The 17,598-nt window shown below is 36.3% G+C and overlaps 1 protein-coding gene across 1 annotated transcript in view; it reads left to right on the plus strand.

The window, feature by feature from the left end:
- The window catches only part of Nup58 (nucleoporin 58), a 52,158-nt gene that overhangs the window by 5,247 nt on the left and 29,313 nt on the right, over positions 1-17,598 (plus strand). The window contains exons 2-6 of the mRNA XM_004631113.2: positions 1,537-1,682; positions 2,783-2,818; positions 6,264-6,413; positions 7,199-7,336; positions 11,653-11,763. Of these exons, the coding sequence (XP_004631170.1) occupies positions 1,537-1,682; positions 2,783-2,818; positions 6,264-6,413; positions 7,199-7,336; positions 11,653-11,763 (581 nt within the window). The remainder of the gene's footprint in view (positions 1-1,536; positions 1,683-2,782; positions 2,819-6,263; positions 6,414-7,198; positions 7,337-11,652; positions 11,764-17,598) is intronic.

Consider the following 17,598-nt stretch of genomic DNA (forward strand, 5'->3'; position numbering starts at 1 on the left):
CTCGTCCTTCTCCTTCTCCTTCTCCTTCTCCTTCTCCTTCTCCTTCTCCTTCTCCTTCTCCTTCTCCTTCTCCTTCTCCTCCTTCTCCTTCTCCTCCTTCTCCTTCTCCTCCTTCTCCTTCTCCTTCTCCTTCTCCTTCTCCTTCTCTCTGACTTTTTGAAACAGTTTTGCTGTGCAGTTCAGGCTGGTTTTGAACTCATTTTGTAGCCCTGGCTGACCTTGCACTCTGAGCAATCCTCCTGCCTCAACAGAAGAGTGTGCCACTGCACCCATCTCTGCATAATTTCTTTCTTTTTTGTGGAACCGGGGATTGAACTCAGGGCCTTGAGCTTGCCAGGGAAGCGCTTATTCCACTGAGCCATCTCCCCAGCCCTTCTGCATAATTTCTTAACCTTCTTTAAAACCCCTGCTAATTGGGTACTGTTCTTGTGTGGATAAAGAAATTAAGGCTCAAAAATAATGTCTTGCGTTTACCAGCACAACTGGGAACTGGTACTGGAACTCAGCCCCAACACTGTTACCTCTTCCTTACATTGAAACCTCCAAGGTTTTCAGTAATTTTTAAGTGACATTGAGTGCTCTTATGGTGATTTATGTTTTTACAGAGGGACAGAGAAAGAATAATAAATAAATGGGGTAATAGGATTTCTACAAGCCTGTTATCTTTGTAGCTCTTACATGATCTTCGAAGTATCAAACTGTTGAAAATTTTATTTTTATAATTTACCCTTCTACCTTAGATAGCAAGTTTTAGCCTTTGAAGCTTTTTGAGAACAGTTGTAAAGTTGTGCACTTTATTCATACTGAATTGTTTTTATCAGCTGTCTTTTTAAGGTTTTCAGAAGCTCTCTGCAGAATTTGTGCTGATGAACACATGATCTTGGCTGAATAATTTTGCTTTGCTTTTTTTTTTTTTTTAATCAGGATATGCTTACTACCCCCTCCTGTCTCCAAAATTTTGTATTGAGGAGGGGCAAGATAACTTGCTTCCTGCTCCCATTGAAATGGTAACATGTAACAGCCCTGGAAAAGACAATGTAGCTTTTCTGTTTGTTACTGTATCTTTATAAGTGTACTTGGGAGAACAATTTAGAAAGGTGAACTGTATTTGTATATTTTAAAAGGAAAATGATCCTCATTTATAAACTTTCCCGTGGCCATTTCAACATACACTAGGCAAAAGACATTGAACAAATACTGATAAAAGCAGAATGTAGGGCCGGGGAGATGGCTCAGTGGAATAAGCACAAGGGCCTGAGTTCAATCCCTGGTTCTGAGAAAAAAAAAAAAAAAAGCAGAATGTATGTGATCCTTGCTTGAAGCCTTGTCATGACTGATTTTATATCTGGATTTACTCTTCAGGAGAACAGATATTTTAACTTGTTTGGTTAAAGGCATTTATTGTTTCTTTTCGATCTTAGATGTGTTAGATGTGTTATATAAAAAAAATCCTAGAGTTAACTTTTATTTTCAAGTAAATATCAGCTTTACTAGACTTTTTTTTTTTTTTTTTTTTTTTTTTTTTTTTTTAATAAGCAATCCTTTGGGGCTCAATTTGGGAACCCTTGGAAGCACACTTACTCCAGCAACTACATCTGTTACTTATGCTTTTGGAGCTGGAACTGGAGGACTCTTTGGATCTAAGCCTGCGACTGGGTTCACTCTAGGAGGAACAAATACAGGTAAAAGGAGTTTTTGATTTGGGAATGACATATACATGGTATATTTTTAGTTTCCATCCTGTATCTTCTTGTAAAAAGTTGTCAATAATAGATCTAAAAAGGGGGTAGATAGCAAGGTGAAAAGGATACAGGGAAGTAAGTAGTCATCTACTCAGATGTTAAGGCAGTCTGTGTGTGTGTGCGCGCGTGCATGCATGCCTGCCTGCCTGCTTGTCTTTCTCTCCACATGCAGTAATTGAAGATTTTTTTTTTCTTTTTTAAAAATATAATGGTATAAGGGAATTTGCTTTTTTTTTGGTATTGGGAAACAGATTCAGGACCTTGTGCTTGCCTGGCAGGTGCTTAGGCCACTGAGCTATGTCCTCAGCCCTATATGTTTATATTAAATTATGTAATACAGTGTTTTCCTATTTAAACATTGTTAAGTCAATTTTACCAACTTGGAGATTAATTAACATGATATACATACATATATACATACATACATAGAATAATCAGAACTCTCTTAGGTATTTTAAAGTTTTATATTAAAAACTATTGTTTCGGTGGAAAAAGCAAGAAATTAAGAACACAAGATTTTTAATGGACATTTAAATATTAGAAAGGGTTTTTTCTTTTAAAAAAGGAAAGGTCTTTTAATACTTAAAATAATAAATAATTCACTGGAGATAACCGTGTACATTTTGTTCTCTGCCTTTGGAGGCTCTGGACCTTTGTTGCCACCATTAGCACTGAACTTCCTTCTCCGAGTATAGCTCTTTTCACAGAAATACACAGAAAATAAGGAAGAACTAGTTAGAGTCTTGAGACAGCTGTATGCCAGTGTTCTGTTTGCTGTAGTTCTTTTCTTTGCTTAATGTTGTTACAACAATAATTCATATTTCTAAGTCTTATCCCTCTATCATTTAATTAATAAAATTATATACAGTAATAGGAAACCAAATGCTATAGAAAAAAATGCTGTGGTATGGGTTATAGTAGAAGTCATATATTGATCTTAGTAGAATCATGACTCTGAGGGTGATTCCCTTATGACAAATCAAAACAATGCCAAATCCAATGATGTTTAAATTTTCTTTTTCTTTTCTTTTTTGCTTCAGGAATAGCAACAACTATGACTACAGGATTAACTCTGGGTAAGAAACCTTTGAGGAAAGATCCCAATGTAAATGAATTGAGTGATCATTCTATTCTTTTATAATATTTCACCAAAAAGAGTGTAGAGAAAAGTGTATAAAGAATTCAGTATAGATTCCAGATATTAACTTGTCAAAAACATGTATAGTATTGATTACTTTTAAAATGCCTTTATATCATAGGCTGTTAATTGAGAGTAATGTTTTGAATGCAGAAATGGATTTTAATGTGAAAGTTTATTTCACATTACTTTTTCAGTCTTTGATGTTTTAGTTGAAAACGCATGAAATTATACTCCAGAAGTCTCACAATTAAGCATGCTGGTTGTATCTCTAAAGTAGTTGTGAAGTTTTACAATATTTAGGAGCAAAACTTTTAGTTACTTATAAAATGAAACTATTGTAACTGAATGTGTTGGCACTGTCTATAATCCTAGCACTCTGGAGGCTGAGGTAAGAGGAATGCAAGTTGCTAGGGCATCCTAGCAACTTAGTGAGACTTTGTCTCAACATGAAGTATGTAGCTCACTACAATGGTGACTCGGCCGCAGGTCGAGACGTGGGGTAATGACCTGGAGGAGGAACGGGGATGAATAAGACAGGGCAAGAGACACAAGAGACAGAGACAAGACAGGCTTTCTGATCAAGTCTTGTTTATTGAGGAAGTGAACAGGGTCTAAATAGCTGTATAGTGGAAGCAGTTGGGTGGGACTAGTTGTGGATTGGTAGTGGAAATCCAGGACCACAGGAAGATGTCGAGCAAGCTGGGATTGGTGCTGTAGCACTTCTTGCCCAAATAAGGGAAAATATAACAGGAGCTTTCTATCGCCCCCCACACAATGGCTGTGCATTCAATCCTCAGTACCACTAGAAAACACACAACAGTTTTAAGGAGGGGAGGTCAGGGAGAAGTGCTTGCCCAGCATGTGTGAAGTCATGGATTTCATTCCCAGTACTACAAAATAACAGGGATGATACTGGGCTAAGATTTTTGTTTCCCTTGCAACTCAAAAACATGTTTCTATAGTGGTTTGCTGAAAGGAATGTGAAAGAATGGAAGCATACTGAAAAAACTTTCAAATTGAGAAGGGTTTTTTTTTGGCTGGCTCAGGCTGCCTTAAGGGTGGGTTTGGTAAGGCATGTGAAAAACTTTAAAATTGAGATTAAATTAAATCAGCAAAAAACAACACTTGTTACCACCACCAAAGGTTTAGACAGGATTGGTTATAACTGAGTCTTGTTTTCTGAAGTTACTGGACCTCTCTGTGCAGCTTTGGAAGGATTGTGCTGCAGCAGGAATGTCCAGTTGTGATTAGGATAATCTAGAATTTAGCTCCTGACTGCTTCTCTCTCAGTGATCTCAGAAGAAACTCCAGTGGAGAACATCCATGCCCTTTTGTTTTGATTCGGGTTTTGTTGTTTTTTTTTTTTGTTTTTCCAGGGATTGAATTTTTTTTTTTTTTTTTTTTTTGGACAGGGTCTCACTCTGGAAATTAGATAGATCTTGCACTTATTGTGTAGTTCAGCCTGGCCTTGGCTTCATGGCAGTGCTCTTCCCTTAGCCTCCTGAGTGTTGGGATTACAGACCTGCGCCTGACTTGTTCATACTTTTAAATTTAGTATTGTTCAAGCAGTTACTACTTCCTAACTGTGTGGTTATAAGCTTATGTAATGCCTTGAACATTCACTATTGGGCTTGTATTTGCAGTGGTACTAATGATGATGATGATGTCACAAACTGTTAAGTACGTAGGCAAGATATTTGTCTATTGCAAGGTGAAGACAGACAGGAATATTAACATTATTAGGCAATCTGATAAATGATATTAACAGGTATCAGAAAAATACTAAAGGCAAAGGAGAGAACAAGTTTATTTTGGAGTGATAGGATTCATTCCAGAGTTGTAGAAAGTACAAAAGCCTAATCACAAAAGTATCCAGGGGATTATGTAAAATATTTCTTCGTAGAGCTTAAGATTCAGAGATGGAAATGATTAGTAAGATTTGAGGATAGGTTGGGACTGGACAGGAAGGGAGAATTATGTACCTGGTGTTCAGACTATTACAGTGGCAGTCTAAGGCCAAGGGAACTTTATCTTGAGCAGAACTACCAAGATGTTATTGTTGTTTTTAAGGTAATAAGATAATTCCAAGATAGAGGTTGGGTGAAACTGGCAGAGAACCTGAGAGACTGTTTTAATAGTTCTTGAGAGACACCCAAACGAAGGTTTTTGAGAATTTTTGAAATCCAGGATGTTTCAGAAGTAGAAGTGACAGGATTTGTAACTGATGGAATGCAGAGAAATAAATATGAAGGTTCTGGTTTCTTTATTTGAGCAGTGGAATGGACCAAAATGGAGGCTTTAGCAAAGTTGGACTTTTTCTTTTTCTTTCTTTTTTTTTTCTTTCTTTTTTTTTTGGTGGTACCGGGGATTGAACTCAGGACCATGTGCTTGCCAGGCAAGTGCTTATTCTGCTGAGCTATCTCCCCAGCCTGGGCTTTTTTTCTTGACTGTTGTTGTATTTTTGTTTATTTTTTGGTGAGATAGGTTGGAGTCCTAAGGGATATCAAGGTAGAATCAGCCCACAGAGATTCAGGTAGATATAGATTGAGATTCCGGTACTTGTAGTTGGATGATGAAAGTTGGTAAAATCACTAGAAAAGTAAGGGAGCAGGAATAAAACCAAGGGAGTTTCATTTAAGGTAAAATTAACAGAGGACAAAGACCTTCAAATAAGGACTGGAAATGAGTAATAGGAGTAGGAAGCAAACTGAGAGCTGGCAGGCAGAGTAGCCAGAGAACAGAATATTGCCAGAATTAGAGAATGGCTATGTACATAGTTTTGGAGAAGAGGGACAGTTGTTCTACTGAGTAAAGGGAAGGAGAAAGAAAAAGAAATTATTAGGTAAATTTAGGATTCAATTTGATCAGAATGTTATATTGATTGGGATTATTTTTGTTTTGTTAACCCAAAGAATCATCTTTTTTTTCTTTTGTGTGTGTGTGAGGGGTGCCAAAAATCGAACTCAGGACCTCATGCTTGCCAGGCAGCTGTGGCAGCAGTGAGCTAAAACCCTTGAAAGAACCTCGTTCTCTGTATTTGCCATAATTTAGTCCCAAGTTTTATATTTTTTTCTCTCACATGTATGCATCCTTTTCTTATCAGAAAGAATCAAATGGAGCCGGCAAGAGAGCTCAGCAGTCTAAAGCACCTACTTAGACAAGTTTAGGAACTGCAGTTCAATTCCCAGCACCACATGCCAATCCAGCCCCACTACTAGGGTAGGCTGAGCTGGCCACAAAAAAAAAAAAAAAATCAAACTTTCAGGGATTCTGATGGAAACCTATATGTATGTATGTATATGTATATATGTATGTACACAGACACGTATATATCTCATATGTAAGCTTATGGTAAAATGAGATTTTGTTTTTTAAAACAGGAACGCCAACTACTACATCTGCATCCACAACAGGCTTCAGTTTAGGATTCAATAAACCAGCAGCATCTGCTACACCATTTGCTCTGCCTATTACTTCTACCTCAGCTAGTGGTCTCAGTCTTTCATCTGCTCTGATATCTACTCCAGCAGGTGAGACAAAATCGGAGAAGGTTGTGTTTCATGGTTAAATTTAAATTTCATTCAGAGAACTTAGTTTACATCTTTATTAAACATATATATCGGCACTTTGAGAAGCATTTATTCTAATCAATCAGCAATTTTGACTTACTAGTTTATTTGAAAGAAGAAAAGTTGACATTGGCCATTGTAGCAGTAAAGCTGATCTTGGAAATTGATCTCATATATTATCGTATATAGTAATCATAAGTGATTGTTTTAAAATACAGATGTCTAATGCTTTCATTATATATGATTAGGCAAATACTAAAATTAGTTCACAGGGCACAGGGTTAGATAAGTAAAATGTAAAGTTGTTAACAATTAATAGCTTTGTCTTCAAAGAGCCATTTCATACCAAGGATAAAGGCTCTGTGTGTATTAAGACTGAAAATCTTACTTGGCTTAAGATTTATTTAATTTTAAAGATGGACTTGGTACCTGGGTTATAAACTCTATTGCTATGTTGAGTCAGTTTCCTGGTGCTTGTTTAATTCTATTCCGAGGCCTTCTGTCATATCTGCTTGATGTTACCGTCTGTATTCTTAAGTATACGTAATTTTATCTTTGGCAACCAATTTTTACAAAGTCAATTTTTTTTTTTTTTTTTTTTGCGGAACCAGGGATTGAACTCAGGCCCTTGCGCTTGCCAGGGATCAAAGTCAATTTTGACATAACTATTAATTCTTTAAAATTTTGCTTGTATTTTTCTATGATGTGTTGCCTTTTTATAGTTTATGGTCTTATTTTTTTAATAGCGTCTACAGGCTTTACCCTGAATAATTTGGGAGGAACCACATCTACGACTACAGCTGCGTCTACAGGCCTTTCCTTAGGGGGAACCCTAGCTGGTTTGGGAGGTTCACTTTTCCAGAGTACAAACACAGCAACATCAGGTAATTGCTAGTATTTTTCTCCAAGATAGTACTTGTATTTAAGTTTCCTTCGTCTATATTATGGTGTTTTGAGGTAGTCTTTTTAATACTGTATGTTTTTCTTTTAGTGTAAAAATTGAATCATACAATAATTTTTTTCATATATAATTAGATATCTTAGCCATGTTTAAGAAATATATTCTCCATTTTCTCATTGTTGACTAAGTAGGAAATAAGCCTATTTAAGGAATTAGAAAACTGTTCCAGAGACACTTGTCTTTTTTAGTTAAATAGTCTTGGAGAAGGTTGAAATATAGCTTAGTTGCGAAGTACTTGCCTAATATTCATGAGTTCCTGTGTTCAATCCTCAGCAGTAGGGTGAAAAAAAATCTTTATTGTTTACAGCCTAACATCACTATAAGGCAACTTAAATCCCCAAGTCTAGGATTGCCTTTTCATTATAGAAGTCAAGAAGGGGTACCAACATGCTTTTGAAGACTATATTTTAAAATACAGATAGATGTCTGATGCTTTCATTATGTATGATTAGGCAAATACTAAAATTAGTTCACAGGGCAGAGTATACTGAATATATAAAATCCCAGGTTGATTTCTCATTTGATATGTATTATGATATTTGTGACATTTTAAGGATTTTATATATGTTTTGATTGTTATATCTAGTGCCAGAATAAGAAAATCATATTTTGAAAGCAATGGGTACTTTGTGGGAGTGAGAAAAGCTTTCCTGTTACTTGCAGAATTACATAACTACCTCATATAGCAGTGTAAAATCAAAATGTGTTGTTTAACAGCTTAGGAAAAGTTGATGTGATTACAGAATTTCCAATATTTATGTGAATTTATGTTAATTTACTTTCAGAGTTTTTGTGGAGCACATAATATACATCTAATACTTCAGTTGTGCAGGAGAGGTGAAGAAATGTGACTTGATGTTTTCTATAAAAGAAGTTATAGTTCAGTTCCTTGTTTTGTTTTTTTATTCAGATGATAATTTGATCGAAAAATTCTGTGTCAGCAGAAGGGTTAGAAGATATGGGACTGGGCATGGTGCCACACACCTGTAATCCCAGTGCCTAGGAAGCTGAGGCAGGAGAATTGTTGCAAGTTTGAGATCAGTCTGGGCTACAAGTAAGCTAGGCTGAACTGCATCATGAGACTCTGTCTTAAAAAGACCCCCCCAAAAAAGCATGCACCTGGATAGCCTGTAGGAATTTGTAGTATTCAAATTTGCATTAATCTAGAAATACTAATTTTTGTCATTGTTGACAAATATAGGTACTCAAGATACTTTGTACTAGCCAAGTCATGAAATGACTATACTGTACATTTGTTTTCAGGATAAATATTAAGTATTTCATAAATGTACAGAAGCAAAATGAAAAGTAATAGAAAAGTGAGGCAGAGCATCATTTTGTCTTTTTCCTGAGTTTTGAAGTATACTTGAATCTCTCTGTACCCCCCGACCCTATCTCTGTCTCTCTCATTTGCTACCAGGAATTGAACTCAGGACCTTGTACTTGTCAAGCAGGTGCTGTGCCAGTGAGCTGTATCCCCAGCCCTTGGATTCTTCTTAGACTCAAGACATAACACTCAGTATTTATTTTGTGCTTACATTAATGTAGAGGTACCAATGAATTTTTTTAAAGCTTTGTAATTTGAGTATTCCTTTCCCTAAATGCTTAGAACCAATAAGTATTTCATGATTTTTTGAACCAATTTTGGAATATTTATGTAGACTTTGAGCATCAACATAAAATGCTCAGAAGATTGCAGACTTTGAAGCATTTCAAGTTGTGAGATTTTTAATTAGGGAGGCTAAACTGGTATAGTAGTAGTAGTTATTTGTGTTTCTCTCACATTTTCAGAATTTAAATACAGTTTTTAATTATTTCATGCTATCATTAGTGTTTCTTCTGCTTTAAAATAGGTAACATCATTATAAAGTATTAACTTGGTTACTTTACACTCGTTGCTGGAACAAAATACCCAACACCCAAAATTAAAGAAGGAAAGGTTTATTTAGCTCACAGTTGTGGAGATTTCAGTCCATACTCAGCTGACTAATGCAGAGTGACATATGGCAGAAGGCAGCTATTGATGGTGACAGAAAATAGCAAAGAGAGGAGCAGCTGTGGCAGGTAGCAAGCCTCTCTCCATCCTTATATTTTATTCATGCTATCTGTCCCAGGGTGGCTGTAGCACTCACACCCATACGAGCACTGGATCATGAATTAATCGCAAACTCTAGAAGCTGTCCCATTGACTACATGGGGCTTTCGGGAGACAACTAGACACAAAGCATAACATTCTGCCTCTGGCCCCACAAAGAGTCAATACACATCTCCTTTCTAAGAGTTTCCGAAGTCCTCAGTTTCAGCATTGCTGAACAGTCTTAAGTCCCAAGTCTCCTCAAAGATCTAAGGCAAACTCTGAGGTATGAGCCCATGTATAGATGAAAAGTTAAACTTTTCATCATTCAACTTCCATCATTCAGTGGCACAAGAAAAAAATTACCATTCCAAAAGTTACAAACAAGGGAATACAAAGCATTGGGACAAAGCAAGTCCAAAATCCAGAGGGCAGACATTAAATCCTATAGTTCCATGTGGGACATCTGAAGCAGTCTGTAGCAAATTTTGTGCTCCATGTGGCACATGTGGTTGTAGCTCCCATGACTTCTTTCTTAGGCTGGCTTTGCTCCCTCCTTGCAGCTTTCCTTAGGTGATCCATGTTTCTGGCTTCTCCAAACTTCTGCGGTTTCCACTGCACGTTTGGCTTCTCTTTGCTTTACACGCTGCCCTCTTGGGCACAGTGCGTGGCCTCCCAGGCCTTCTGAAATCAGGTGGAAGCCTTCGTAACCTCAGAACTCTTGCATTCTGTGTATACCTAAAACCAGTGCCACATGGGTGATATCAAGGTCTGTTGCCAGCTGGAGAAATAGCCAGGCTTTCTTCTCTCTTGGCTGTAGGGCTTGAGTACCTGGATCACTGATCACTCTGACCTGATTCTGAGGAACAAATTGTCTATAATGCCACCATTCTGGAACCTGGCGCTCTGCGGCTTCCTCCTCACAGCTGTCTTTCACTTTTGTAGTTTTGATAGTTTTGAGGCTGCAGAGGGTGGAGACGTGGCTACTTGTGATGCTCTCAGGTTATCTTTTCTATTCTTTTGTTTCTTCTCAACAATGGAGATCCTCTTAGCTCTTTCCTTTCAGTCTACAGCTTTATTGGTGCTTCCTTTCTGGCCAAACTCAACGTTTCATATCATCTTGCTGGATTCATTGTTTTTGATTCTCAAGATAAATACAACTAAGAGCCCCTGATAATAGCCATGCCACTGCCTGAACAATCAACTAGTTTGAAATTTCTTTTGCAAAATTAATTAATCCATGGTGCTTAATCTCAGTCTCAGGCAAAATCTCTGGACGTGAGCAAAATGCAGACAAATTTTCTGCCAAGCCATAATACACATCATCTGTAGTCCAACAACCAATGCAGTCCTTCCTCCCAGCAGAAATCACCCCAGCTTGGTCTTTACGGACAGGCTTTCTATCAGCCTTCTGGTCTTCTGAGCTCTGACCAGAATCTTCCATACAGAACAGCCAAAGGTGTTCCAGTGCTCCTCTTTCAGGCAACATCTCCAAGCCTTTCCTATCTCTTCCCATAAGCCATTCCCAAAGGCTTGTAATCCACGTGGTCAGGTATAGATATTTAGAGAAATACATATTTATCAGTGCAAGCTCTTTGAAGTTTATACATTAATGACAACATTAATTATAGTCCCTGTGATTTTTTTTTGTTTGTTTGTTTTGTTTACCATTGAAGTGAGAATGAAATAGGTAAAAAATGAAAAATTTTGTTTCTTTTTTAACAAAATTTTTTGGAAAGAACTTGGGTGTATTTACTTGTACTTAATATGTTATCCTTAAATCTTATACATTCATACTACATTATTTTAAATATGAAGTTCCCAGGTATGATTAGATGGTAATAGGTAAATGTATCAACTGACACTACTTTTATAGAAAAGGTTTAAAAATAACAAATGTTGAATATCCCCATTTATCAAATTAATAAATACATTCTGACTCTTTTAATAAACATCACATCATCCATTATATGTATTACCATTGAATCTAAGCTTGATTATCTTTTCCAAAGCATTCACCAGACTTATCTCTTACTTGCCTAAATCAAGTTTAAACAAATTGTGGGACCTAACATAAAAATATTTGAGTGCTCTATTCAGTTGGGAAAATTGTTAATAAGTCTTTCAGTCAAATTGGTAAATGATGGTTCGGTATATATTTGCAGGACTTGGACAGAATGCTTTAGGTTTGACTTTGGGATCTACAGTAGCCTCTTCAACTACAGGCAATGAAGGGCTTGGTGGCATAGATTTTAGTAGCTCATCAGATAAAAAGAGTAAGTATATTATTATTGTATCTTCTAACAGCAATATTAGGAAATTTCTAAGTTACTCAGAATTTCTGTCTGAAAGACCACTAGTATATATTCAGTAGGACACTTCACTTTAAAGTTTTTTTAAATTATTTCATAGATTGTGTTGAGGATTTAAAGTTTAACTTTTATAGATAACTTAGATATGTGTAAGTCTTATATAGCTACCTTGATGTATATATTATGTATTTTTAAATTAGGGTAATGATACATGTATTTTATAATCCATTCTTAACTCTTGTACGTATCAGAAGCATTTGTCAGTGTAAGTTATGTGCTTATTTCATTTGTTTTTCTTTGGAGAGGAGTGAAAGAAATCTGAGGAATTATTTTCCCTTTTCCTTTGCCCCTTTTCCCATCATCCTGCTTTCACGGTGTGCATAAACTGGAGTTGAGCCAAAAGAATACAATGTACGTGTACCATATCCCATGTCCTTTTAAACTCTTAGGTCTGACAAAGGAGTCTTTTTTATAATCTCCAGAGGATCTCTTTTTTCCTACTAACTTACTAGTTAACTTTGGACCTGTGGTATCAATGTGACTTAACCAGATAGAGTAGAAAGTAGATAGAAAATAGCCAGCTAGAAAATGACATTTTGGGGGCTGGGGAGATAGCTTGGTAGAATAAGCTCTTGTGCAAGGGCCTGGGTTCAAACCCCGGTTCCACAAAAAAAAAAAAAAAAAAAAAGAAAGAAAATAACATTTAGTAGAACATAGCATAGAGTAAGGCCTAGGGATAAGAAGGACTGGACACTTATTGAAGAACTAGTAGGCTAGTCTAGCTAATGCAGAAAGATTAGGCTCCAAGGGTCACAGAGGACTTTATATAACATACTGAGTATTGTCATTGTACTGAGGAGAGCTGCATCTATTAAAGGATTTTGATGAGATTCTTATTTTAAAATTAAGAGCACTGTGACAGCCATCTGGAAAGTACATTAATTGAAGAGGGCAAGAATGTGCAAGGAGAACCCATAGATAAAGATTTTGTAATAATCCATATAAATTACTAAGGTAAAGCCAGGCAGATAAATCCAACAATCTATAGCAGTCTAGAAGTGGGTCCAAGTTACACATATTTATACATAAATACACAGTGTAGAGATGAATTATCAAGGAGATAGAGCATTAGTTTAAAAATTAATGATTTGAAGGGTTGGCCATATAGCTCAGTGGACTAAAGTGCCGGCTTAGACAAGTGCAGGGACCGGGTTTTTGGTTTTGTTTTTTTATTTAGAAACAATACAGAAGTTTATTAAACAAAATAATAGGAATTCGACAATGGTTATATTGCATAATGTTCTTTTCAAATTGTTTAGATTATCAGATATGCAAGATTGGTTTCACAGAAGTCATAAGAAATTAAAAAGGAGAAGAAAAACATTAAGCATTATTTACTCCTTTCAATAGACTAGTAGAAATTGGCACTATACAAGCTATCCTGTGTATATACATAAATATAACTTTTTTTCCCCCAGTTATTCCCTTTTTTAAAAAAATAATTTTATTGAGAAACAAATATCAATGAGAGTTTCACAACCGATTACTGGCACACTTTCTTTGTTTAAAAAAATTATTTATTTATTTATTTATTTAGTGTGTGTGTGGCCAGCTCAGCCGACCAGGGGGCGGGGCTGGCTGGCATGTGGTGCTGGGGGATTGAACCACGGTCCCTGTGCTTTGCTTAGCTTAGCTTGTTCTAAGTAGGTGCTTTAGACCACTGAGCCATCTCACCAGCCCTACTGGCACACTTTCAATAATTAACATGTTGCATATCGTTGTCTTAGTGATTATTCATTGTACAAGATGCAGACATGATATCCTGTCTCAAACACTATTATAACAATCCTCTCTATTCATTGAATTAAGAGAATGGAGCTGTATATCTATCCTATTTTGAGTATGCAGATATAAAAGGGTCGTTCATTTCTATCCCACTTTTTTGGTTAGTTTTGTCAGAGGAGGGCATTCCACTGTCATTTGAATATTGTAGGTGCTTGAATTCAGCAGAATCTCCCAATATAGTCCATTAGTACGTCATAGTAGTGGATTTTCTGTAAGACTGGCAATGTCCAAAGTTGTTGACTTGAGCCTTTTACAGCTCAGCATATTAATGTGGCTTTACTTTTTATACATTGTTTTTATACTTTTCTGCTGGATAGTTAAGACCAAGATAAAGCAAGACCTATATAACAAGACATGTGACTTTTGTATCTGATAAGGTTAGTCAAATCCCCTCAGGATTTAACCTGAAGCCCTATATCGCAGTTTGTAGATCCTTTGTGAGTGTCAGCCATGTGGATGAGTCACAGCCATTGCTTAACCAATTTGCTCTCTCTGAAAGCCTGAGAGAATGTTTTCTCTCCATGTAACTCTTCTTAGACACACTGTACATCATCGATCACAGTCCTCTGTTGCCCCATAATCTCCTTGATCAGGAAATTCGGGACACAACTGAGTTACATAATGTTACAGTATAGGTTCTCCTATGGGACTGTGGTTTGATACCCATCATGTTTTGCCAACTCTGTCCCTGGGTCATGCTGAGACAGTGGTTGAGATTGGGTATGATGGCATGTGCCTGTAATCTCACCACTTGGGAGGCTGAAAACAGGAGGATCAGTACGAGTCCAGTCTTTGTAGTGAGATCCTGTAGACCGTGTACTAAAATACATTAAAAAAAAAAAAAAAAATTAATGATTTGACAGCAAAGAAATAACAAAACTGAATGTTGAACTTGTGAACAAATGAACTTAGTAGATGTTTTCTAAAATAGACCATATACTAGCTGACAGAACATGGTTGAGTAAATGCAAAGGAATTAAAATTATCCCATGCATACTACCTGAGCACAGGGTAATGAAATTAGATAATAATGGCAAAAACTCCTAAACACATGGAAATTAAATAATACCCTCCTAAACAACAAATGGGTCACAGATGAAGTAAGCAAAGAGATTAAACAATATCTATGACTAAATGATAGTACAGATACATTATCTTTTATAGATGGGGTGTAATGAAAGCAGTCCCCAGAGGGAAATTTATAGCATTGAATTATAACCTCAAGAAAACAGAACAAACACAAATAAATAACCTGATGTTATACCTCAAGCTTCTGAAAGAAGAGTAAGACAGATCCAAAGCCCATAGAAGGGAGGAAATTAATAAAGATCAGAACAGAAATTAACACAATGGAGAGCAAGAAAACAGTACAAAGGATTAATAAGTTGAGTTGGTTCTTTGAAAAAATAAGATTGATCGAAACTTAGCCAGCCATAGTAGAAAAAGAAACTCAAATTCATGCATTGAAGAATAAGGGTGAAGTCCCTACAGATAGTATGAAAATTCAGATAATCAGTAGCTACTTCAAAAATTTTTATTCTAGGCCAAGGAGATGGCTCAGTAGAATAAGCACTTCCTGGGAAAGCACAAGGGCCTAAATTCAATCCCCGGTTCCCCCAAAAAAAAAACCCAAAAATTTTTATTCTGATAGGATGGATAGAAAACAGAAGAAATGGACAGATTCCTTAATATGTATGAATTACCAAAGCTGAGTCAAAATGTAAGAAATTTTTACATTTTATTGAATATAAAAATTCAATAACTCATATTGAATAACTCAATATCAGTTAATGAGATTTAAAATGTAATTAAAAACTTATCAACAAAGAGAAGCCCAGGTCCTGACAGGTTTACTGCTGCAGTCTACATGAAATTTAGATTTCATGCAAATACTCCTGAAACTCTTTAATTAGATTGAAAGGGAGGGACCAGGGATATAGCATAGTGGCATAGTTTCTCTGTGGCATGGATGAGTTTATGAGTTTCATTCTTGGGTTTTTTTTTTTAATATATATGAAAAAAAAAAATATATATATATATATATGTATATATGTATGTATTGAAAAGGAAGGCTTGGGGAGATACCTTGGTGATCTAAGTGCCTGCCTGGCAAGTGCAAGAACCCAGGCTCTATCCCTGGTAATGCGTGCTATGCTGGCCATGGAGCCCTAGGCATGCTGTGCCAGCCACCAAAACCAGATTCTGTGGCACACGCTTATTATCCCAGTGCTGGGAAGGCTGAGACAGGAGGACCACTATGAGTCCAAGCAAGAACCCTGTACCAAATAAATAATTTAAGAAAAAAAATTGAAAGGGAAGCATTGCTTCCTAACTCATTCTTGGAGGCAAATATTAACCAAATACCAAACAAGAGAAAGACCCAACCATAAGAGAACTACAGGCCAGTTCCTTAATGAGTATAGATGCAAAAATCCTCAATAAAATACTAGCAAACAGAGTGCAGCAAGTTATCCAGAAGATTATACACCATGACCCAAGTGAAATTCATCCCAGGAATACAGGAATGGTTCGACATATACAAATCAATAAATGTAATATAGCATATCAACAAAGCCAGAGACAAAAATCACATGATCATTTCAATAGAGGCAGGGGGCCGGGGAGATGGCTCAGTAGAATAACTGCTTACCTGGCAAGTGCAAGGGCCTGAGTTTAATCCCCGGTTCTGTGAAGAAGAAAAAAAAAAAAAAAAAAATTCAATAGAGGCAGAAAACCCTCTTGATAAAGCCCAGCACTCATTCATGATAACTCTATGGAAAATTGGAATAGATGGTCTTTTATCAATCTTGTAAAAGCTATTTATGCCAAGCCAATAGCCAACATCGTACTAAATAGACAAAAACAGAAAGTTTTCACTCTAAAATCAGGAACAAAACAAGGATGTCCACTATTACCATTCCTATTTAATACAGTTTTGAAATCATTAGCCAATGCAATTAAACAAGAGAGAGAAATAAAAAGAATAATAATAGGAAAAGATATGAAATTTATTATTATTTGCAGAGGCATGATAGTCTACATAGAAGACCCCAAAACTCCAACAAAACACTCCTAGACTTAATAAGCAAATGAATTGCATGGCTGGATACAAATTCAGTACTCAAAAATCAGTAACATTCTTTTACACACAGAGAAATTAGACATTTCACAATAGTATACCAAAATTGAAATGCTTATGAGCCCATCTAACAAAGTAAATAAAAGATCTATAAATTAAAAAGTTACAATACTCTGTAAAAGAAGATTAAAGATATCAGAAAATAGAAAGATCCTTGCTCATGGATAGGGAAAAACAATATTGTGAAAATGGCCATACTCCCACAATTGTTACATAGATTTAATGCAGTCTTGATCAAAATACCATTAGCATACCTCACAGAACTAGAGAAAACATTCCTCAAATTCATTTGGAACCAGGAGAGACCTAGAATAAATAGCAAAAGCAATGCTGGACAACAAAGGCAAAGGCAAGGCAGGAGACATCAAAATCTCTTACTTGAAGTTATACTACAAAGCTAATGTGATAAAATCAGCATGGTAATGGCAGAAAAAACAGACCTGAGTATCAGTGAACACCAATGGAACAGATTAGAAGTTGCAGACACAATTACAAAAATACTCAGCCACCTTATCTTTGACAAAGGGGCCAAACATAATTACTAGAAGAAAGCCTTTTAGATAAATAGTGCTGAAAAAATTGGCTCTCTACATTCCAAAGACTAAAACTAGACACATATATATCACTATGCACTAAACTAAAGCCGAAGTGGGTCAATGATCGAAATATTAAAACAGAAACACTAAATCTACTAGAAGAAAAAGTAGAAAGCATGATGACATAGGGGTAAGCATAGAGTTCATGAGCAAAAACCAAACTGCATGGGAAACACTTCCAAGAATCAATAACTGGGATCTCATCCTGTTAGAAAGCTT

This window comes from Octodon degus, unplaced genomic scaffold (assembly GCF_000260255.1).
Source record: "Octodon degus isolate 3935 unplaced genomic scaffold, OctDeg1.0 scaffold00038, whole genome shotgun sequence".
Lineage (NCBI taxonomy): Eukaryota > Metazoa > Chordata > Mammalia > Rodentia > Octodontidae > Octodon > Octodon degus.